Source organism: Rhipicephalus sanguineus, chromosome 3 (genome assembly GCF_013339695.2).
Source record: "Rhipicephalus sanguineus isolate Rsan-2018 chromosome 3, BIME_Rsan_1.4, whole genome shotgun sequence".
Taxonomy (NCBI): domain Eukaryota; kingdom Metazoa; phylum Arthropoda; class Arachnida; order Ixodida; family Ixodidae; genus Rhipicephalus; species Rhipicephalus sanguineus.
The window spans coordinates 50,952,782-50,977,090 of NC_051178.1; the positions used below are offsets into that span (position 1 = coordinate 50,952,782).

The 24,309-nt window shown below is 45.7% G+C and overlaps 1 protein-coding gene and 1 non-coding gene across 2 annotated transcripts; both read left to right on the forward strand.

Moving 5' to 3' along the window:
• The first annotated feature begins 590 nt into the window (after nt 1-590).
• LOC119385460 (uncharacterized) lies at nt 591-2,150 on the forward strand. The gene is made up of 3 exons (XM_037652888.1): nt 591-905; nt 1,260-1,425; nt 1,906-2,150. Exons 1-3 carry the CDS (start codon nt 591-593, stop codon nt 2,148-2,150), a joined length of 726 nt encoding a protein of 241 aa, XP_037508816.1.
• A 13,016-nt stretch (nt 2,151-15,166) lies between these two features.
• Trnat-ugu (transfer RNA threonine (anticodon UGU)) lies at nt 15,167-15,239 on the forward strand. Its single transcript has one exon. It is a non-coding gene; the product is annotated as a tRNA-Thr (tRNA).
• Nucleotides 15,240-24,309: the final 9,070 nt, after the last annotated feature.

Sequence of the window (24,309 nt, forward strand, 5' to 3'; positions counted from 1 at the left end):
AATCACACAGGTCTTTTCCCACCCTGCTGCTGTTAACAATTCAGGCTCAGCTGCGCTCTCCAAGGAATTACCTTCCTCGAATCCTCGAACTCTTGTCACTTACCGAAGTGTACTGCGTTTTTTCAAATTATAACTGCCGGCGAGGTAGCGGCTGTTGCGCATGTCTGCGCAAGTGTCTCTCAAATGTAACATATGCATGAAAGATGCTCGCTTGCGCTTTGGTTCTCTACTGTTACAGTGATGCCCATATTAGTTTCACTCATTGTATATGCAGTAAGTCGCCTTGCTTTGTGTGCATTTGGGCAGCCTGTGTTCTCAGCATTAAATAATACAGTAAAGTGACTCGCCACTCCCAGGCGATTTCATCTCAGCCGCTGGAGCCATGGCTTCTAGTCAAGCAGGGTGGAATGGTCGAAGCAGCACACTGCACATGCATGGCCGGTCTCGGCGAAGCCTGCTCGCACATTGGTGCGCTGCTCTTCTATTTAGAAGTAGCCTCAAGTTTCCGGGATAGTCAGGCTTGCACTCAAAAAGAAAATGCATGGCTACCTCCATACATGAGTGCTGTGCCTTGTGTGCCGCTTGCCCAAATGGACTTGACATCAACAACTACCAAGAAAAGCCGCCTGGAGGGACATCAGTCCTCATCCTCAAAGAAACCAGCCACCGCCATCAAAAGGCCTGCACAGGACAAGTGGAAGACCTTCTTTGAGGAAATTAAGAAGGCTGGCAAATATTCTGCAGTGCTGTCATTAAAAAATGACTATTGTGAAGAATTCATACCAGTGCAAGTGAAGCACTCCACGGCTCTTCTGGGGAACTTGGCAAGAGACAAGCCGTTGTCAAGGGATGCGAGGCTGGAGGAGTGCAAAATGTTTTCCCAGGCACATGTTGTAGAGCTGAAGGTAATTATGTTTCTATTAAACGATAGCACAAATGAGAGGAAGTAACTACTCGTTGCATAACAAAGAGGCTCTGTTAAGTAATTGAAACTACCAGCTCTTATCTTGCTAAATCTGCCTAGTTATGTACGTCATGTTTCTAGTTGGGATCTGCTAGCTAAGCGCAGTTTTATGAATGCCATGCCCCCCAGGTGCACAAATTTTTATTTTTTCATGCGAGACAAAGGCATCGGAAAACAAAGTCAAAGGCAATTCACTAGGGATATATTGTGTAAATGAACCACTTGAGAGCTGAAATATCTGACATTTTGTATACATTGGACAATATTGTGAAAACTAATTCTGTTGAAAGTGCAGGTCTGTGAAGATGTTGAAGCAGTTACCAAAGATCAGTCGGCCTCAGCAACGTGGTTCGCCTTCAGAGCGGGCCGTGTCACAGCATCGACGGCCCATGCGGCTTGTCGGACGTCTTTAACTCAGCCATCTGTGAGCCTCGTGAAGAAGATTTGTGACCCAGAGGACAGTAAGTTTTCTTCGGCGGCCACTTCTTGGGGAATGCGCAAGGAGGACACTGCCAGAAAACAGTACATTGCTCAAGCATCCAGGAAACATACAGAGTTTGAGTGCAAGAAGTCTGGACTACACATTAGTCCACTCGAGCCTCACTTGGCAGCGAGTCCAGACGGCCTGATTTCTTGTGCCTGCTGCCAAGATGGTGTCCTGGAAATTAAGTGCCCATTCTCAGATGCTTGTGTGAATGACATCACGAAACAAAACACTGGCTGTTTAGAAGTTGATAGCAACAATACATTCAAGCTCAAACGACGGCATGCGTATTTCACACAAATCCAGACGCAGCTGTTCGTCTGCCAGCGCAGCTATTGTGATTTCTTTGTGTGGACACCAGCAGACAGCCATCTTGAGCGGATATTCGTGGATGCTGACTTCTGCGAAGGCATCGTAACCAGGAGTAAGGCTTTTTTCACGATGGTCCTCCTGCCAGAGCTCCTTTTCAAGACCTGGACACCGCCAGAGAGCGAAAACGTGCTTGGAAACGTGCTTGGAGACACTTCTGATGACGAAGCACTGCAGTACTGCTATCGTGGTGGTCCAGAGTCCGGTGACATGGTGGAATGTAGTGGCCAGGACTGCAAGGGCAAATGGTTTCACTTTGGGTGTGCCAACCTGAAGCGTCGTCCTAAAGCAAAGGCTTGGTTTTGCAGGGACTTCAAGCCTCGCAAGAAGTAAATATACAGTCCAGTCCCATTATTGTGACCACCACATATGTTCGAAGTCGACGTTGGAGGGCCCCTAAACCACCTGCGATGATTTTTCAACATTTCAACTAAACGCGTGCATTGAGTTCAGAATGCCGTCACGATCAGCAATGCCGAATGCGGCAGCATTACGAGCCGCGAGCGCCCCACAAATTCCAAGAAACAATCCCTTCTCCTCTTCGAGCATCTCAGCAGTGTTCAGCTCCTGAAGTGTTAGCCGTGACGTCAACTACAAGGCCGTTTCTCTGCTCACAGGTGCGTGCGCTCGGCACTCTTCCTCCTCACACGGTGAGCAATCGGCCAGGAGGAGAGACAAGCCGACGAACAGTTTCGAAAAATTTTCACATCAACGTGGTCATTGTATACACATGTACAACTGCAACAGCACAACGAAATTTTGACCTCTGGGTGGTTTAGCGGTTCCTTTAAAGGGGACATTTTCAGTTGCCGTTTTCTTGCATTAAATGAAAGGTCAAGCCCTCAAGAGCCTATAAAATGTGGTGCTGAAGGCGAGAACACCTTGAAAAAGTAATTACAGCATTTAGAAGCTAGTTTCGATTCCTATGGCAAAATGGGACTGTCCAAAATCAGCAATGTGGGAAAACGTGGTGCACCACAGGCCATAGATGACAGAGGTCGACGATGGCTGTGGAGACGCGTTAAGGTGAATAGACGTGCTACCGTTGAGCTACTGACCTCCCAGATGAACCAAGGGGCTACCAACAATGTCTCCCAAACTACTGTTCAGCGAACATTGCTGTGTCTGGGCCTCCGCAGCAGATGCCTGGTTCATGCACCTATGCTGACTGCTGTCCATCGGTGACGAAGGCTGGAATTTCCACACCAGTACCGCAACTGGACGTCCACTGAGTGGTGACAGGCACCGTTTTCCGATGAATCATGTATTATGCTCCGTCGGACAGGTGGACGTTGACGTATATGGCACCATGGATCCTCAACCGCATAATCTAGCGAAGCTGGCTGCAGCAATGGAGTCAGCAAGGCTCAATGCCCGAGTGAGCACCTTCAACAACGTAATTGATTCTCTTCTGCACGTGTTGCTGCTCTCTGTGCTTCAACAGGTGGCTATTGTGGCATTTGACAGGTGGTCATATTAATGTGATTTTACTGTGTATTTGTAGTTCTGTTGGTGTTAGAATATGTAAATGCATGCATAAAAGGACCTGGAGATTCTTGCTTCAACAGAATGGGCTCAGCATGCTATGTGCGTGACCTAACATATGGTCAATTAGGGCAGGAAGGGATTTCAAGAAAATCGAAAGTGCTTTTGAAAGAAATTTAGGTAGAACAATGAACTTTGTTCCCAGCTTTTCTTCTTACAGCATCAATGTTCAAAACCTCGCTCAGAGTTCGTACAAGTTCCACAGACAAAAATTACGGTCATTTAAGCCCCGTCAATGCTTCTCAAATGATTGAGAACGCAGCATAGGTCAGGAAACTCACTCTGAGCGAGTCCGGGTGAGCCATATTTTGGCGAGTGTGAGTTTGGTTGAGGAAAATTTTAGCGAGTCTGAGTGAGTGGTTGAGGAAAACTTCGACGAGTCCGAGTGAGCTCTCAGAGCTCAATTTATTTTTTTAAAGGGACACTAAAGAGAAACAATGAATTGGTTTAGATTGATAAAGTGTGCTTGGAAAACTCTTGTGTAGTTTATTTCACCACCATAGGTTTATTATTAGAGGAGAAAACCAAGTTCAAAGTGTCATTTTTAAATTTCGCGCCGAACTTTGTAATTAATCACGTAAAAGACTTTAAAGAGCATTTAACGTATTTTGGCGCCACTGGCTTGACGAAATTCCCACAAACTCGTTATGTCAAGACTCTGGCCCCCTCAGAGGACAAAGTACTTCGATTTAACAGATTAGGAACTACGTAGGCCCAAGCAGGCGCCGTCAAAGATATGTGACGTCACGGCAAATGGTGCGGGAATTGCAAGGTGGTGTCGCCACCTGTATTTTCTTTTTGCGCGTTTTCTCGCTTATTAAGCGTCTTCACGCAGAAAGCGTGGTGTTTTTGGTATCGTGGAAGACTACTTTACTAATGCGAGAAAAATCGTTTTGCTCTTTAGTGTCCCTTTAAGTGAGCTCCAATAATTTTGCCAACCTATGCCGTGCAGCGCTTTTACCACAGTAACATCTCCGCAACATCACATGGAGGTGAAAATGCATCATTCAAATCATGATGATCAACCAACTGGCACAACAGATTTGCTCAAGTTTGTCAGTGCAGCAAAGACTGCAACAACTTTGTCAAGTTGTGTGACTGTGTCTCCCTTTCGCACTGCTACGAGATCAATTGGGACGGTGCTCGACAGTATCTTATACTTCCGCCTCAGCAAGCCTATCACGCGTTCCACATGTATTCTCACATTTGCCATTTTTCTAGTTTTTTCAACTTCCCAGGCTGACAGCTGAGGTTTGCCCCTTGTGAAGGGGATCTCGATGCGTGCACGATGAATGCCTACAGCATCACCAATGGTAAATCCTCTGTCTGCAAGGACTGTGTCCGCTGGGAGATTGTCTAAAATTCCACTAGACTCTGTTATAAGTTTGTCACTGGTCCGGCCTCCCCAACCTTTGGAAATAAAAGTGATAACTCCCTGAGGTGCTATTCCAATCAAATATTTTGCTGTGTTATGGTGCTTATACCGCGACCATGTCTGTGACCTTGGAAGCATTGACGAAGGGCGCTGAATGAATATCTAAAAACAGACGATTATGACAGCGACGCTTGTCCCAAACGATTTTCTGAAAGCCATTGGCATGGTCTGCTGCAGTTGTTCACGGCTAGGCCACTCCACAAGCTCCTCTAAACATGCATGCATGGTCGTGATCCACCGGTCAAATATTCTTGTCGCTGTGGCTTGGCTGATCTGAATGATAAAGTCAACAGTCTATTATGACAGCCACGTTTTGTCCCAAACGCTTTTCTGAAAGCCACTGGTTTATGAAGCAAACGGGACCACCTTGCCGCTGAGTGTTGACCCTCGAGAACATGATGCAACTGTAAATAAGTGCTTGCAACGACACTCAGTGCAACCAATCCACTTACCTCAATTCTATAAGTAAGGTCCTGCAAGGCCGCTCCCAATCGCAGCCTCATTAGTGTTAGCACAAACTTTTGTAATTCTGCAAGAGCATTGTTTGCCCTGTGTGGCACACTACTCTCGACAAGAGTAAACAGTGCAATCAGAACAGTATAGCTTGGTAGGCCCGTGTAAAATTGCACGCGGCTGTCATCATGCTCCAAAGACGCTTTCGATAGCTGAAGTGTGTCTAGAGAGCCCTTCACCTCCTGCAACTCGGTGCGTAGAGCCTGGTTATCGGCTTCAAAAGATTTCAGAATACTTCCTGTAAGGTCTGTTTGAGTTTCAGCGTCTTTTAGTGCTGAAATAAATGTAAAGGCAATACATTACTATGCATTTGTCATATTCAGATACACGGTGCTTGAAATATTTGTCACTGTACTTACATGAAGTGGTGTTTACTGAAGCTTCAGCTGTCGAAGTGATGGCTTGAACAGCAGTTTCAGAAAACTTTACATCTGATAAAGAATGCGAGATAGTGACTCTTAGAACCACTTATGTTGAACACTTCTGGTTTGCTCCAACTGAACGAATGCAGTACTTACAAGATGAGGCATCCACAGCAGCTCCAACAGTAGAACCAGCTGAGGCCCTGCCTACCTCGGGTGATGGCACAAATGGTGGGCCTGCAGTGAGTTGTTGTCAGTAATTGAAGTAATGTTCTTAAAGTACTCAGGTCCTTAGCGACTGTGCGAACACAGATCACTTACAATATAAGTCCGCTGCAGTATCATAATCTTCAGCTACTGGTGCAGCAGGCTGCAGGTTGAAGCTGGTTACAGCTACTTTCAGCGTGGATTGGCCTGCATTGAAGTGTTGTCATTGGTATTTCACAACCATGAACTTTGTTTCTGCAACAGCCTTGGTTCATCACTACTGCAAGTATCCTGTGCTCACATAATGGGCCCACTGCTCCAGAAAGAGGGAAACAGCAAATAGTTTACACTGCAGGACTGTTGGATATGTGACACTGTTTACTGCAAGCAATTGGGTAGACGATGGGCATATAGTGAGGTTTTGTTATTTTTGCCAGAAAGACAAGTGACACCAAGATAGAAGGTATGCAACTTGCCACTACCTGCAAGATCAAATAACATAAGAAACACCATAATTCCATTACAATAATAATAATAATAATAATAATAATAATAATATCTGGGGTTTAACGATCCAAAACCACGGTATGACAGACGCTGTAGTGGAGGGCTCCGGAAATTTTGACCACCTGGGGTTCTTTAACGTGCGCCTAAATCTAAAAACACGAGCCTCGGCATTTTCGCCTGCTGCCGGGATTCGATCCCGCGACCTTCGGGTCAACAGTCGAGCACCATAACCACTATATCACCATGGCGGGGCTATACTTTCATTCCATTACAATCACACTGTGCTGTAAAATACTGCCTAGTAGATGGACAGCTTATATAGATCACTGACCTGAAACGCTGTTGACTGTGCAAACAAATGCATGTGGCTCATCAGCTTCCTTGCCATGCACTGCAACGGGGCTCCCAAGTGGTGTGCCCGTATAAAAACAAGACGCTGAATGTCATTAAAGGAAACTGTCCCCTTTTATCAATAAGCCATGAACAGCTCGCATGGGGCACTGACCTGAACCGCTGTTGATTGTGCAACGAGATGTTAGTGGCTCATCAGCTTCCTTGTTATCCATTGCATTGGGGCTTCCAAGTGGTATGCTCGTATGAAAACAAGGTTCTATGAAGATGCTGCATGTCTTAAAGGAAAGTCTTCTTGTATGAATAAACAATTTTTCCCGTGATAGTGTTGCACACAGTGCTCTGCTGCACATTCAATTTATTTGAGGACTGGAGAACTCTACCATTGGCCTTGAGGATCTCCTTTGAGGTCGCAGCCCTCTTGCAACGTCGCTAGTGCCTGAAATAAAATGTAAAGCCTCTATGCGAAAACGCCTATGCTGCATTACTTCCACTGATGATTGGACCTCTACAACTGTTTGCTATTGGCAACAATACTTACCAGACTTTTCACCATTTCGTAAGCTACAACCTGCCTGCTCTCTAAGCTTACCAATAAGTTTACCACGGATTGCTATATCTGAAAAAAAAGCCTTTATTTTTTTTATAAATTTTCTGACTAAGACGACTCAAGCGATATTCTGCTGAATTCGGAAGGCGCGCACGTCACCACAAATTTTTTGTCTCCAAAATATTCTAGCAATGCACTCTTCCCAATGCAGTATACCAGCACGATGTTTTTCGAATACATTGGAGATGGTCGCCAAGATAGCTCGAACATTTGGCATTGAATGACTCATACGAGAGTTTGCTTCAGAATAACATGGTGCATTTTGTAATCAATCACTGTACTAGGCTCCTGCCAAGCGTCAAAAACGCATGCGTTGAAAAGTGCGCACTTTATTCGCTTCGTTCCACAATAAACGTCACTTAAGGTCGTCACTTGTGAACTTGTGAAACGTCACTTGTGAATGTCTTTCTTGTTTCATGTCGTCCGTTCACCCGGTGTGCGTTGTCATATCCTAAATCATGCCATCGGCATTTCGACATACAGTGATTGTACTAACTACTGCTGTGTAACAAGCGTAGCTATTTTCCACACACTATTATGTAACGAGTGATCCTTTGCATGTGTTTATGGGTCTCAGTGCTGGGCAGTATCAAAGATACATGTATCTTAGATACTATCTTAGATATTCTATGGGTATCTTGTATCTGTATCGCGATACGTCTCGAAAGATGAGTATCTGTATCTGTATTTCCGATACATTCGATAATGTATCGTGTATCTTAAGATACAAGATACTTCTATCGCAACACAACCTTGCGAAACAATAATCACTGGCCAAGCTCCGCTTCTCAAGCTGGTACTGGTGCCACTAATCCATTTGAACAAGTCTAAGGGCTGTGACGCAATTTTATTTTTCCGCCAGAGTCCTCCAGTGAGGGCAGAAGATGAGGAAGACAAACACGCGGACGTCTACGCCCAGCCCACGTACCTTTTGTTTTGTCGATTTCTTTTTTTTTAGTTGCACCAGTGCCGCGACACTTGCTCTTAGCCACTGTCCTGCGCCGCGTACTGCACTGCGTGTAGCGTCTATCGCGCAAATTCTGATGTTGCTACAGTGTCGTTATTGAAGATTCTCTTGAGTCTTGCTCCGTAACGAAATGTGATGCGTGCAAGAATGGGGTTGCTTTGTGTCTCGTGGATTTTACATATCAGCGATTTGAAGGATCTCGTGGATGAAAAGCTTGACTTGCATGCAATGAATTAACTTATATGCAAATAAGATATGCAAACAACTATAGCGCGACTAGTACTGATGCTAGATCTAATAGAGCAAGCGTTTACCCAACAGAAAATATCTTGGCGTACCGTATTTTTCACTTCCTGCTACATTTATTCAAATAATTTATGAAATCTAAACTTGATTATTAGCACAAGTGATTTTTTGCTCTCATTTAGCATCTCATACATTACCTAGGTCTCTGTACTGTTTTTCTGGTCTGGTCACTGCAGTATGTCTTTTGTAACGCATTCCCAAAATAAGATCTCTGCTTTATTCTTCTAATTGCCTGATTTATATTAAATGTGAAGCATTCATTAGCGAACCTTTGGCACTCTGAGCGTTTCTATCTATCAATCTATCTATCTATCTAGCCGACTACATCTGGGTGCTCTGATGATCGCCTCCTTAACTTGGAGTAGAATAAAATTGGCATGGGAGGGTAAGACGAATATGACTGTCGGGTCATGACATGAATAACGTGAAAATCCTGTCGCGTACGTCGTCAAACCTTTTCCTCCAGACACGTGTGGCACATAACCGTTTACCACGGCCCGCGGTGTACGGGTATGCGCCACAGGTGTTTGACAGTTTATATCTACCCAGGAACGGTGAGAACAGACACTGGTAACTTAAATGCGAGAGCGTTAAGAAAAACCGACATCGGCAGCGTTGACCCATCGAACGTAAAGAATGAAAATTAGGATCCCGGCAGGAATCGAACCCAAGCATTCTGCGTGGCAATCAGGTATTCTACGACAGAGCCACGCCAAGTCTATAAACTGGCTTGGAAAAACAGCCTACGCAGGCGTAATGTCGGTGCAACGTCAATTGTGGTTGTGGTGCTGGCTATCTCATTTTGCAAGAAAGCAACAAACACCACATGGTACTCCAACGATGTGTACTCCTACGATACAGGCGTCATATCAGATTAACGTCTGTGGTTCCAGTGTTGGCTCCGCTTTTATAGTAGTTTATTAAACATTACATTTGTATTCCTGTGATTCAGCAAGCTATATTGAAGCATTGCTCGACCCCGGAAGAATACATCAACGATAGTTACGTATGATATTCACATCATCACATCGTAAAGTTCCCTTAGTCCGCCAGGATGACACAGTGTCATCTTCATTTCTTACGAGGCTGGGCGATAGCCTCATGCTGACCGATGATGATGCCTGATTGACTGACAGCAGCTTTGTAAACTAGGCTACGTAGGCCACATACGCCCAGATAGTCTACGAATACGACAAGCGCCATCCGCTGATGTTGGTCCACCTAGCACTATCCAGGCCTACCAGTCTCGACGGCCTATACCTCACCAACGCGAACGGTGATTTCAGGTTCCGACATGCCACCGGCTCTATCGACAGACAGTTTGTCGACGAAATGACCAAGGCATCCACGATTTCCAACAGCTGTACTATAACTCATACTTCACTATACATGGACCCCTCGTCACCGCGATCACGACCGAATCCAATAAAAAGTCATGACCAGCTGCTGGTGCTCACTGACCACGCTGACCATGGCCTTGTTCAAGAATTGTCAAGAACTTCTTCCACACATGTTCACGGGTGCGTGAAACGTGCGTCCGTTCTCCATCATAATGCACAAGTATAAGGACTACATTCAGCTTACCGCTTCTGGTGTTAGCAATACGCACGTTGCCGTTGGCAGCTGCCGTTACCCAACTGTAAACACTGGTTATATAGCACGTATGCGGATCTTCAACATATATGTGTACAATTTATACAAATATTTAGCGTCATTTGTAACGTTTCGCTCAGTAAAAAAAAATTAGCCACAGTCAAATTCCCGCCGCATGCTTCGCATAACATCGACTCCCACGGTACGTGGGATCTGCCGAATTCTTTTCTATTACTGTTTACCCATTTACACGTTGCCAAGGCGATTTTGAAAACACATATTTAATTATGTAGGCGTCCCTTGAGTTACAGTACAAAGCATTCTGCTTATCGCTTAGGAAAATAGCGAAACTGAGTTTGCATTACAATAGTGGAAATGATTAGGAGCCATCTTAAAGATGTTAGGAAGGGGATTCGAGAAACGTCTTACTGAATGCTCCGTTTTACTCATGAGCGTCCCAACGAGCCGTTTCAGGCCAATTCTCATGGGCACTGAATTTTCTATTGTCTTAACAGGTCAGTTGACGATACTCCATGCTCATAGCTATTAAGGGCGCCGTCTGTATTGTGTTTCTGTACTCATTCAATGTGAATGTTTGATACAGAACCACCTCTCTATTTTACTTATATTAGTTTTCCTGTTTTAGGCCTTCTTGAATATTTTTCGTATTACTAATCGCCACATAATGGGATCTATAAGCGGTAATAGCGCTAATAATGCCGGTGTCCTCCGACGCTTTGTGCAACTATACAATACGTCTGAGACGTCTCTGTGTTGCACATGTTTTCTCGTTGAAGAAAAATTGCTAAAAGATTACACGTTAGTGAGGATATCAACAAAGAATCCTTTACGCCAGCAGATAAGTAGAATATGAAAATTTATTGCTGTTTTACGTCATCTACGTATACACCAGGGGTCTCAAACTCAGCTTATAGCCAGCGGGCCACAGTCTCGAAATTTAGTTCGAAGCGCCGGGACAGTGAAGATGGTGGGAGAGAGTTTGAACAAAATGATGTTGCCATTCGAAAGGAAGCCTTTCCCATGTCTCATGTATAGGTCATTTCTGAAGGGAATTTGGAGTCAGGATTAGAGAAACATCGATACCGATGTGCACAACGAGTGAATTTTGGACGCGGATTCTGAAATATAGAGTTTTTCTTCCACGCTTATGTTTCAGCACATGGTGAACACATGTTCCTCACGAAAGGAGAGCTTGAGACCTGTCATGTCTGTGTAGATCACGAACATACTTATCTACAAAATAAAAACAAATGGGACGAAGATGGTCATGTGTGCGGGCGGGGCCGCTAGCGAAAGGTCTCAAACCCCTATTATACACCATGCGTCCCCCCCCCCAAAAAAAAGCCCCTACCAGCGTTGTTGCTGCTGTACACCGGTCCGGATATACGGTATTGTGCAAACCTTCTTTTACAGACAAGGCAAAAGTCCACGCCGGTATTTGTGCCCTCGTGCGAAGGCTTCTCATAGAAGTTATTGTGATTATATGGCAACCCGCTAGCTGGTCGGCAAGCTGAGCAGCGACTCCCATTAATTGCAAAAATGACAAGCAAGAACCGCTGTCAGCGAAGTGTATAAAGAGTTGTCCTGTGAAGAAGCTAAAGCAAACCGCAATAAATTGTTTTGGAAGGAAACTAATGGACTTTGAGAAAGAAGGGCAAAACTTTTAGATACTAACAGACATTTCATTAAAGTGAAACAAAATAGGTCACAGTTAGGAAATTTTCAAGAAGACATTTTCGTGCATAGGCGTTCGCTGCTACATTATATGGATCTATTATAACAAATTAGAGAATGTATCGAAGTATCTTAAGATATAATTGCCAAGTATCGTATCGGATACAATTATTGCGGCAGTATCTTGTATCTGTATCTCCAATACTTCTTGCCTGAGTATATTGTATCGTATCGCGATACAATTTCAAAGTATCTTTGCCCAGCCCTGATGGGTCTAGAAAGAGCAATACAACAGCGGAACAAGAAATACGTGCATCACATTGGAATTATTTTTTAGACAGTTACCTGTCTTCCGGGCAATCCTTCATTCCCATAGTCAAGGAGCAAACACTGCCAACTACACAGTGGTGGCATCCATGGTCATGTAGGTAGGCCTCGAACATAGCGCATGCCCGCACTACGGGGTTCTCTCAGGAAATGGTGGTTTGGGGAAGTCGTCAGCATTAACACATCATCAATTCCAACATTTACGTAGCCACGACACTCTTCTAACTTTTACAGAAGGAATATATGTGCCTAATTAATAGCCGCTGACCGCCCTAAAATCAACATAACTGTGAAGCGAACAGAAATAAATTGCGTTGTGTAACATTCCATATCCTTGATATGAAAGTACATATACCTATACTTGAAATTCGAAAATATCCATTACATTGTATCGCTTGTAACACTACCGTGAGATGGAGCTCATGAAGTTATCAGCAGCAATAATGAAAGAGAAGAAGAGGGCGTCCGATGTATGAGTATTCTTAAGAGCAGTGATAGTACTAAATATCAAATAAATCCAACCATTACGTGATGGTAGAGTTGGTTTGGTTTGTTTATAGGCATATGCGTGCGCACAGGAAGGGGGGTGCATGGGGGGGGGGGGGGGGGCGGCCGCTCCCCTTATCACCTAATATGGGGGGACACAAAATCTGCCGCGTACGTTGACCCTTCTAGACCACTAAGAGTGGGGGGGGGGGCGCAAACTCTGCCCCATCCATTGACTTAGTAGGGTGGGGGGCGCCGCGATGAACCTTTGCCCCCCACCCCCTGATGGGCAACCCTGCACACGCCTATGTTTATAGGGTTTACGGTCCTAAAGCAACTCAGGGTATAGGAGAAGGTGTAGTGGGGAGCTTCGGATAATTTTTACCACCTGGTGTTCTTTCACTTGCACGTACATCGCACAGTACGCGGGCCTGTAGCATGTCGTCTCCATATAAATGCGACGGCCGCGGCCGGCATCGGAACCGCGTCTTTCAGGTCAGCATCCGAGCACATTGACCACGAATCCACTACGACAGCAGCCTAGAGAACGGTACTCTCTCACACCGAAGAATTATGCGTGTGGCCTTCAGTGTATCCCGCAACAGTGGTGGTCACCTTACGTTTGAGCGCGACAATTAGGACGGCCATGCTGCGGTGGACATGCGCGACGGCGACAGTACTCAAGACTTTCAAGTCTTTTTTCCAGTGGTCTCACGACGCTCGAAAACATTGAATTCTAGCAATCAGTGAAACTTACTTTAAGGACACTGGATATCGAGCAGTGACACAGAAGCAGCCATGATCGCGGGACGATAGTCAAGTTTCACGCCGGACATGTTTGCTAAAGCAGATACTGGGTATTCAAGAGCAACACACACACCAGCATCGACAACTAGTGATATTGTTGGAGTCAACTCTAAACGCGTCAATAAGCTGAACCCTAGAAGGAGTCAAGGTAGACGCTTTCGATGATGATGTGAGGTCCGCCTGCTTGGGCCCTGTTCTGAAATACGCCTGGTCGTTAAATGGCTGGACCAAGGATTCAGATTTCATATACAATATCCACCTTTCGTCACAATAAATGTGATGAAATCGTATTATCACCTCCTGAAGCCCGCGCTCGATGTAGAAATCGAAGACTAGCTTTGCGAGAACTTTTCTCTGAATCAAATCAGCAACTTGAAGAGGCTAGTTTCGTCAAGCACTCGGCAGTAGCAATAATTTATTCCTCTAAGAAGCGCTTACTACTGTTACTTACTTACTTTCACCTAGCACACTTCACTTGTCTGATATGTTGTGTGGGGTTTCCTCGGCTCCTTTGCAGCCCTCATGCAACCGCAGAACATCTTCTGTACCATCTGCGGAACAGTTACACTGCCGGGCCAGCATCATATATCCAAATTGTCAACGTAGACTGTTAGCCATTTCGAGTGAAAGAATCAGTGATCGAAACTTGTTTGGGTGTTTTTCTAAGTAATAACAAATTGTAATTGATCACGAAAATCTGACAAAAAGGAGCTAGACAAATATACTTCCACGAAAACACTTCGGACGTCGCTGCGCATTTGGCATATCAGCAGAAACCTTCCTTTATATATACAAATTCGCATGCTAGAACAGTCCACAAAGACTAGCCATTTTTACCAATGGAGTATTCAACTCCTCAAAATTGTAGGGGAAGTTAAGGCTAAGCAAAGTCACATTTTGTGGTGATTCGAGGGTTTATCCCCCCTCCATAAAATCGCTCTTGAGAGCTTCCTCTAAACTGACCTTGGAAGAACTTCTCAAGATCCCCGAACTAGGGAAGTAGCTAGCCATCGTTAAGTAGGCTGGAAACGTCGCCTCCAGAGTGGAACCACCTTGAGGCACAGGTGCAAAGATTTTCATTTCTTTATTTAGAAGTGGTCACCACACCATTGCTCTATGCTGAAATGTTCGTCCGTGAGATCGCTACGGGAGCATCACTTAAAAACGCGAATGAAGAACTACTTTTGCCTCATCGGGTTTTTAGAGGGCAGCCAGTGGCGTATTAACTTGTTCGTTTTCGTTTACTATGTATATATAGTAAACCTCGTGCTTTATCTATATATATATATATATATATATATATATATATATATATATATATATATATATATATATATGTGTGTATATATGAAGGAAAGAAGTGTTAATTTCAAGGGCTCTTGAACGAGCCCTTGAAATTAACACTTCTTTCCTTCATTCATAGCGAGGGCCTCGTTCTGGCAGACTTGATGCTTTCAGGTAGTATGCGAGGGATTATTGGTCAGCTGCCAGCTCGTAATAAGTTCACGTGCTACGTGACGCCAACAGGCAGAAAAAGAGTGTTCCACACTCGCCGTCATGGCTACTGGCGGCGCTGACTGACGCTCCCACGTTTAAAAATGTACATACATACCTTATAAAGTGGACGGGGGGATCGCCGCCGCGGTAGCTCAGTTGGTAGAGCATCGGACGTGTTATTCGAAGGTCGCAGGTTCGGTCCCTGCCCGCGGCAAGCTATCTTTTCGTCCACTTTTCTTTCTTCACATTTACCTTACATTGGCTACTGAAAACATCCCCTATACTTTCCGTGGCATTATTGTCTGTTAGTTCTCAATAATATATATATATATATATATATATATATATATATATATATATATATATATATATATATATATATATATATATATAACCAGAGGGAGCGAATTTGCGTTTCGAAACTTTTCTGAGATCAAGGAAGAAGCTCCACAAACAGATTGAGTCCACTCGGCGCCCCCTTACACAGGAAACAGCAAAGCGGTGTTTAGTATCATTAAGAAAACAGTGCAGCCAATTTTACGTATCATACACTGAGACAACCATACACATGGGTTTTATGTAATAGTATTACAAATAACCTGTTTTTTTACACATGAACCCCACAATATTATGCATGAATATAATTATACCGATGGCCAGCTTCCCAGTAGTATAGATTTCTATCATTCACTGAAATTTTGATTTGTGTCATTCACTTAAATTTGGAGGTTATATTTATTTCTAGACTGTAACATACTATAACGTCCCAGCGCGCGCACACACACCTTGGTGCTCTTTCGCCTTCGGAGGCGCCCCGATGCGCGCATCTCGACACACAGACAGTACTAACACAACAACATTTATTCAGCATTTCCCGATTACGTTAGCGTTGTCCACGGGCACAATGTTCTCGGTGCTTCGTCGGCGCATAGGGCAGGAAAGAAGGTAGGCAAGCAACGATTGGAACTGAGGTGCTGACATAGGACAGGGTCCCTATTGCCTGCCTCCTTCTTCTCTACTGTTCCGCACGCTTCGCTTCGGCCGGCACGCTTCACGCGTCCGATTTCGGCAGTTACCTCCAGCGTCTGTTCACTGGGACAATCAACACGCTGATTTCCGCAGTTAAGAACCGGTCAGTCTCCCTCGGGGAGGTGGCGGAGGAAGTGCAAGGGTAAGAAGCTGGCGCACCACACAGAGAATAAGTGACGGAGCTCCCCCTTTTACCACTAGTGAAACACTCAGAAATACAATTGCAATCCATCCTGTGATTTAAAAAGAGCTCAGGTTGCTTGCTGACGCCGTTCTAAGTGATTTTCCGTAATTATTCCCAGAAGGCAAGCTTTAGTTCAATCGGCGGAGTTTTCTGGGATTCAACTCCTCGTAAGAAAGCTGTGCACTCTTGCATAACCGTTGGACGCTGAGACCGACGCCTCCAGCGTGTGAAGTGCACCTACTTTTCGTTCACACTCAACTTGGACGGCATGCTTTATCAGAGCAGCACTCGCACTTTCGTCGGCATTCGCGATCAGCACCTGGGCCTGATACACGAGTGGTCTTGGCGGCCTGATACGAGAGTGTGCACCCTACGAACAAGTAGGACGACCAGACAGAACGTCATCTTCACAGACAGCCGCACGTAAAAATCTAGATGAACTGACTTTTTGAATTAGCCACAGTACTTCAGAAAAAAACGCCAGGCCTGCGCTAAAACCGCAGCACAGTCACAGCGAAAGCTGGAAGAGCGGCGTTTCTAGAGCCCGTTAAGCTCTCTTGGGGCTACAATACAAGTACACTAGAAAGGTACCCACTACGCCATAAATCACAATTTCTGTGAAGTTTGGAAGCACCTACTAAGCCATAATTCGTCATTCTGCGGAGAAGTGAGGCACCAGCTACACGTCTGTAAGGCATTATGTGCACTTTGTTCACGCGACGACTGATGACGATGAAGAATTATGGCTCAGCCCTTTGTAATGGGTTGGAATCTTTAAACGGCCCACCAGTTATGTAATTTGCATTGGGTGACGCCCGGTCGCTATTTCCCTCTCCCGTCATGCTGTATAACATACGTTGACGTGGGAAAGAGACGGGGGGGGGGGGGGGAGCGAAGAACTTTACTGAGACCCCGAGGAAATGGATCATACGCTTATGGGCCTCCTTGGCAACCAATACAAGTGCCCTTGCGAGGAACCCACTACGCTATAAATCATTGTAATTTTACTGAGACCCAGAGGAAGTGTGTTTTTTGAGAAGTAGGCCAGCAGGCACTCTGCCATTTTTTGTCATTCTACGGAGAGCGTTGGTACCTGCTAAACCCATGTAAGGCATTATGCGCACTTTGTTGATGCTGTGCCTGAAGTTGAAGAATTATGGCAGGGTCCTTTGTAATGGGTTGGAAGCATTCAACAACCTGCTCGTTGCGCAATTCGCATTGTGTGACGCCTGGTTACAAAATTCGCGTTGTGCTACGCTCGGTGCTTATTTTACTCTTCTACCACGCTATATTGCATATGCTAATGTGGTTCCTTCCCGACATGAAGCCTGTATAGGACCTTTTAGCAAAGCAATTTCAAGCACCGGCATGGCTCAGAGGTTGAATACTGGGCTCCCACGCAGAGGACCCAGGTTCGAACCTCATTCCATCCTGGAATTTTTTTCTTATTTAGTTTTTTTTCTTATTTCGAGCGATACTGGTTACGGACACCGGCGGCGGCGGCGGCGGCGGCGGCGGCGGCGGACAACTACGGCGCCAAAAACGGTCGGTGAAATGATCTCATAACAGCTTTCGCTGTAAAACTTTCCAGACTACATATTTCACCTTGCTGACGCCGACCCCCTGCTAGTTCCACAATCATGCCTCCGAAATTTCCAGCTGATCTGCATGGCGCCCTCAGTTCACTGACGAACTTGGTTGAGTCGCTTTACGCAAGCTCCGTGCCGAACGTTTCCGCCAGCGAGCACAGCAACCGAGTGAGGCTTGTACCAGCTACATCGCAGATATACCGGACCTCTACAGAGCTGTTAATCCAGCAGGGTCGGAGCAAGATGCGATCAGGCACATTATGGAGAATATTGAAGGCAACTCCTTTCAGATGTTGCCAAGAATGCTGCTGCGTCATTATACTCCTTTTTTATTCTTTATTCGACACAGCCTCGCAGCTCCAGAGCGCCAGCGTTTTCACACTGGTGACGAATTCTGCCGGCAATGGGCGATCGATCTCAGCAGGGCTGGGCAAAGATACTTTGAAATTGTATCGCGATACGATACAAGATACTCCAGCAAGAAGTATTGGAGATACAGATACAAGATACTGCCGCAATAATTGTATCCGATACGATACTTGGCAATTGTACCTTAAGATACTTCGATACATTCTCAAATTTGCTATTATAGATCCATATAATGGCAGCAAACGCGTCCTATGCACGAAAATGTCTTCTGGAAAATTTCTTAACTGTGACCTATTTTGTTTCACTTGAATGAAATGTCTGTTAGTATCTCAAAAGTTTTGCCCTTCTTGCTCAAAGGACATTAGTTTCCTTCAAAAACAACTTATTGGGGTTTGTTTTAGCTTCTTCGCTGACAGCGGTTCTTGCTTGCCGACCAGCTATAGCGGGTTGCCATATAATCACAATAAATTCTATAAGAAGTCTTCGCACGAGGACGCAAATACCGGTGTGGACTTGTACTTTGTCCGTAAAAGACAGTTTGCACAATACCGTATATCCGGACCATGGAGGAAGGAAAAATAAGGAGAGGCCCTGACGTCACATTCGTGAAGCCTCCACGTCGCAAACACCCGCATCGCCTCCTAGCGAAGGAGCCACGAAACATTTCGCGATTTCCGCCGTGTCTTTTGCAAGCGCATGCGCGATTTGAGCCTTTTTTTTTTGTTTCACCGTGCAAGGCACCGCGGCCGCGGCGCAGTCGATTCACGCATGCTGCTCCCTGTGTGTGTTCTTTAGGAAAGCTACGCAATGCCCAGCTGTTGCGTATGGTTGCGTATACCCGGTGCAAATCGCGTGCACTGCGGAAAGTACCGGGTGTCACTTTTCATGTGTACGTACACGTTCGCTTCATTGCTGATCACTAATGCATGGTATTTGCATGCGAAGCTCTCGGATGTGCGCTCTGTTGCTTCTTACTCATTGTGTCAACTCAGAACACACGTGAACTTTTGTTTTTGGCGTCTGACGCGCCGTGCATAACATGCGCCGAAGGCATCGTACGTTTTTAGAGGCTGTGTCGTTCAACGAAAGGGCAATAAACTTATGTTGTTGTTATCGGACTACGTGATGTATATATTCTGCGGTGTGCGCTCGCTGCGTGCTTGTTGTGTGCGTATTGGAATTACAAACTTTAATGCACGATCGCGTATACAATACAGCGGTGTCCTCTTTTCGACGTGAAGTTACGTCAACTATAGGTTGGCGTTGCGCTGAATAGCTACTACGCTCACTCCATATACACGAACACAGAACCGCTAATCCGGCAACAGATCGGGAAATCGGGCTACGAGAAAAGGAAGGCCTAACGCCCAGCAGGACGCGTAAGTCACTGCTAGGTGAGTTCGAATACGATGATGCAGGGGCTGAACGTTTTTGATCACGGCACGTACCGGTATTCTGTACTGTTGCACAAAAACGTTCCACGAAGAGTTTCAGCACGCAGCGCTCGGGCCTGCCACGCACGAACAGCCTGGTAAACGTCTGTTGCAACATTTTACTGCGTGCGAACCGCACAATACGCGCTAAGTTTACGCCGGGACTACAAATCTGCGCAGAAGCTAATCACCGCAGAGAGCACGCCGCGAGGCGTCTGCTGTTTTTGTTTGCCCCATACCGGTTTGTTTTCCCCATAAATCTGACGTCACTTCCGCCACACTTTTCGCAATGCATTGAAATACGATAGGGCCTCTTCTTAGTATTCCTTCCTCCATGATCCGGACAGGTGTACAGCCGCAACAACGCTGGTAGTGATTTTTTTTTTTTTTGGGGGGGGGGGGGTCGCATGGTGTATACTAGGGGTTCGAGACCTTTCGCTAGCGGCCCGGCCCGCACACATGACCGTCTACGTCCCATTTGTTTTATTTTCTAAATAAGTATGTTCGTGAGCTACACAGGCATGACAGGTCTCAAGCATTCCTTTAGTGAGGAACATGTGGTCACCATGTGCTGAAACATAACCGTGGAACAAAAACTCTATATTTCAGAATCCTCGTCTAGAATTCACTCGTTGTGTACATCGGTATCGATGTTTCTCGAATCCTGATTCCAAATCCCTCAGGAATTACCTATATATGAGACATGGAAAAGGCTTCCTTTTGAATGGCAACGTCATTTTGTTTCAAACTCTCTCCCACCATCTTCACTGTCCCGGCCCTTGCAACTAAATTTCGCCACTGCGGCCCGCTGGCTATAAGCTCAGTTTGAGGCTCCTGGTGAATACGTAGATGACGTAAAACTGCAATGAATTTTCATGTTCTACTTACCTGCTGGCGTAAAGGATTCTTTGTCGATATACTCACTGTGCAATCTTTAGCAATTTTTCTTCAACGAGAGAACATATGCAACAGAGAAACGTCTCAGACGTATTGTATAGTTGCACACACACAAAAAAGCGTCGCAGGACACCGCCGCTATTCGCGCTACTGGCGCTTATGGCTCCCATTAGGTGGCGATTAGTAATGCGGAAAATATTTAAGAAGGCCTAAAACAGGAAAACTAATATAAGTAAAATAGAGAGGTGTCTCTGTATCAAACATACACATTGAATGAGTACAGAAACACAATACAGACGGCGCCCTTTATAGCTATGAGCATGAACTATCGTCAACTTACCTATTATGGTATGGAAAAACTTTATTTAGGTCCGTCGGGGCGTGAACTAGCCCGTAGCGGGCCGCTCCCACGTCGGGACAGATAGGCCTAACCTGTCCGCCAAGTCGCGGGCCCGTTGGACTGCCCATAGCTGCGTCCTGAAATCCGTACTGCGTAGCGCGGCATCCTACTTTGACGATGAAACGTTTTGAACCCGTAACGCAGGGCACCGCCAGAGCATATGATCTAAGCTGGCAAAGTCTGAGCAAAGCGCGCACGTGTTTGACGTCTGAATTTCTGGGTAAATTTTGTGCAAGAGTGCGGGACTGGGATATGCCCCGACCTGCAGGAGTCTGAGCGTCAATGCCTGAGGCCTGTTCAGTTTACTGTGCGGTGGCGGATACTTTCGCCTCCTCAGATAAAAGTTCTTGCAAAGTTCATTGTACGTCGTTGGGGGATCTTTGTTGTCAACAACCTTATCGTCATGCCGTTCAGTAGCTACGCGGTCGACGACTCCTCGCGCAGCTCTATGGGCCTTCTTGTTGAGGTTGGACGGAGCGCCCTTGATCTGTCCCGTGTGAGCTGGGAACCAGACGATTGTGTGTTGTTGTACCTCCTTATTTCGCAGGATCCGCAAGGCTGATTCCGAGACAATAGAAAATTCAGTGCCTATGGGAAATTGCCTGAAACGGCTCGTTGGTACGCTCATGAGTAAAACGGAGCATTCAGTAAAACGACGTGTCTCGAATCCCCTTCCTAACATCTTTAAGATGGCTCGTAATAATTTCCATTATTATAATGCAAACTCAGTTTCGCTGTTTTCCTAAGCGGTAAGCAGAATGTTTTGTAATGTAACTCAAGGGACGCCCACATAATTATATATTTGTCATCAAAATCGCCTTGGCAACGTGTAAATGTGCAAACAGTAGCAGAAATATAAAGCAGACAGTTAGAAGAATAAAGCAGAGATCTTATTTGGGGGGCACGTTACAAAAGACATACTGCTGTGACCAGACCGGAAAACCAGTACAGAGACATAGGTAATGTATCGGATGCAAAATGACAGCTGAGAAAGCACTTTTCCCTAATAATGAAATTACGATTTCATAAATTCTTTGAATAAATGTAGCAGCAAGTGAAAAATATAGTACGCCAAGATGTTTTCTGTTAGGTAAACGCTTGCTCTATTAGATCTAGCATCAGCACCAGTGGTGCTAAAGTTGTTAGAATCTTATTTGCAAATAAGTTAATTCATTGCATGCAAGTCAAACTTACATCTACGAGATCCTTCAAATCGCTGATATGTAAAATCCACGAGACACAAAGCAACACCGTTCTTGCACGCATCGCATTTTGTTACGGAGCAAGACGGCAAGACGCAAGAAGCAAGAGAATCTTCAATAACGACACTGTAGCAACATCAGAATTTGCGCGATAGGCGCTGCACGCAGTGGAGTACGCGGCGCAGGGCAGTGGCTAAGAACAAGTGTCGTGGCATTGACACAACTAAAAGGAAAAGAAATCGACAAACCAAAAGGTACGTGGGCTGGGCGTAGACGTCCGCGCGCTTGTCTTCCTCATCTTCTGCCCTCACTGGAGGACTGTGGCGGAAAAATAAAATTGCGTCACTGCCCTTAGACGTATTCAGAGACGGCTTAGTGGCACCAGTACCAGCTCCAGAAGCGGAGCTTGGCTAGCGACTATTTTTTCGCACAATTGTGTTGCGATAGAAGTATCTTGTATCTTAAGATATACGATACATTATCGAATGTATCGGAAATACAGATACAGATACTCGTCTTTCGAGACGTATCGCGATAACAGATACAAGATACCCAGAGAGTATCTAAGATAGTATCTAAGATACATGTATCTTCGATACTGCCCAGCACTGGATCTCAGAAGCCTTGAAAAGGCGGACTGCAGCTTGTGCAGTGCGGTGGCGCGGATTTGGTGCCGCCTGAGGAACAAGTACGCAGCCAGTATTTTACGGCAAAACCTTAAGTGCCTCATCAAGCACGAAAAGTGGCCGTCGGCTACGGTGTCGTCGGATTCAACACGAACGGACCAAAATATCATGATCATGTGATGGCGTCACTACAGTAGCGTATCGAGGGGGTCGCACACAAGGCACGTGCTCTCCCCCACCCCCCCGAAATTTTTTCTTCCATGAGATACAAAGCACAAAATGGCACTGGACCACTCTTGCGTGCCCGACCACCACTTCATATCAAGGACGTGCCCCTCGGAACAAGTTTCTACCTGCACCCCTGAGTCGCTATGATGTAACATAACGTGACACCACTTGATGACTTCATCAATGACACCGACGCTTCGTCAAGGGCGTGTCTATCCGAGAGGCGCTGCAAAACCACGTGAGGTGCAGAAAGCTTCCAATACCTTTGATCCAGGAGCCAGTGCAAACAGCGTTAGGCACAGTAGCCGTTGACTGAAATACTGTTGACTCAAAATACAAAAAAAAGAAGACGATGGATTTTGCATTCGATTCTTCTAGGGAAAACGCATAAGGAACCGTGTAACTTTTGCTTCGGGACGGCTGTGAAGAGCAGGGGGGTGGGGAGAAGGGCGCTGCTGCTTGACTATGTGCTGTATTCGTGCGTATGTGTGCGCGTATACAGGGTTTCTTTAGATATCTTGAAAGAAGGCTAATAGAAACTAGCTTAACAGCTGCTGCATGACATAACGCCGTTACTGGGAGAGGCAATCGCCGGGCAGATTCCAAGGGCTGATATATCGGCCCCCCGAAACGCACCACGAAACGGCGGACAATTTAAGGGCAGGTCCTTTTAGCGCCAGCGAACGCCGGTTGTGGTCCAAAGACCGAGTCAAAACCCAGGAGTTCATAACGCAAACAAATATGTTCTCAATTAAGGCAGTACAAACAACACAGTGAAATTCACGCTTGGCTGGTATCAATCACGATGCAACTGACGTGAGTTTACCAACAAGTGGGAACAATAATTCAGGCCCACAGCCAGGAATTTTTTTCGGGCGGGGGAGGGGGGCAATTGTTGAAAACCTTGACTATTTCAGAAAAACACCTATTTTCAATAATTCTTTTTGGTGAAAACACCTACTTCACCAAATATTGGGAGGCCAGGCCCCTAGCCCCCCCACCCTGGCTACGGGCCTGGAACAATGAATCAATTGCGCTCAAGCACGAACCCTCCAGACTATTCGAGAAGACCTCAAGTGTTTTCACATTCACCGGCTCAGGAATCCCTCCACGTAGGCTGCTGCGCTGAGCAGTCGTTCCCTTCGGCAGTCGGTGATCACGTCTCCGCTCGGTGACACTGGCTTCACAACTTCACTGCTCGTACAGCGTCATTTCTCAGAACTTCTTGCAAGACCAACTGAGGGTATTATATCATAAAAAAACACATCTTATCTGCACGACTGGAGCACACACTTCATTGTACAGCACAACTTATTCCTTCACTGAC

Excerpts from the sequence above, each read along its gene's own strand:
- LOC119385460 (XM_037652888.1), top strand. The coding sequence starts at position 591 with ATGGACTTGACATCAACAACTACCAAGAAAAGCCGCCTGGAGGGACAT. Across the intron at positions 906-1,259 it reads CACATGTTGTAGAGCTGAAG|GTCTGTGAAGATGTTGAAGC; the intron begins GTAATTATGTTT and ends TTGAAAGTGCAG. Across the intron at positions 1,426-1,905 it reads GATTTGTGACCCAGAGGACA|AGCTCCTTTTCAAGACCTGG; the intron begins GTAAGTTTTCTT and ends TCCTCCTGCCAG.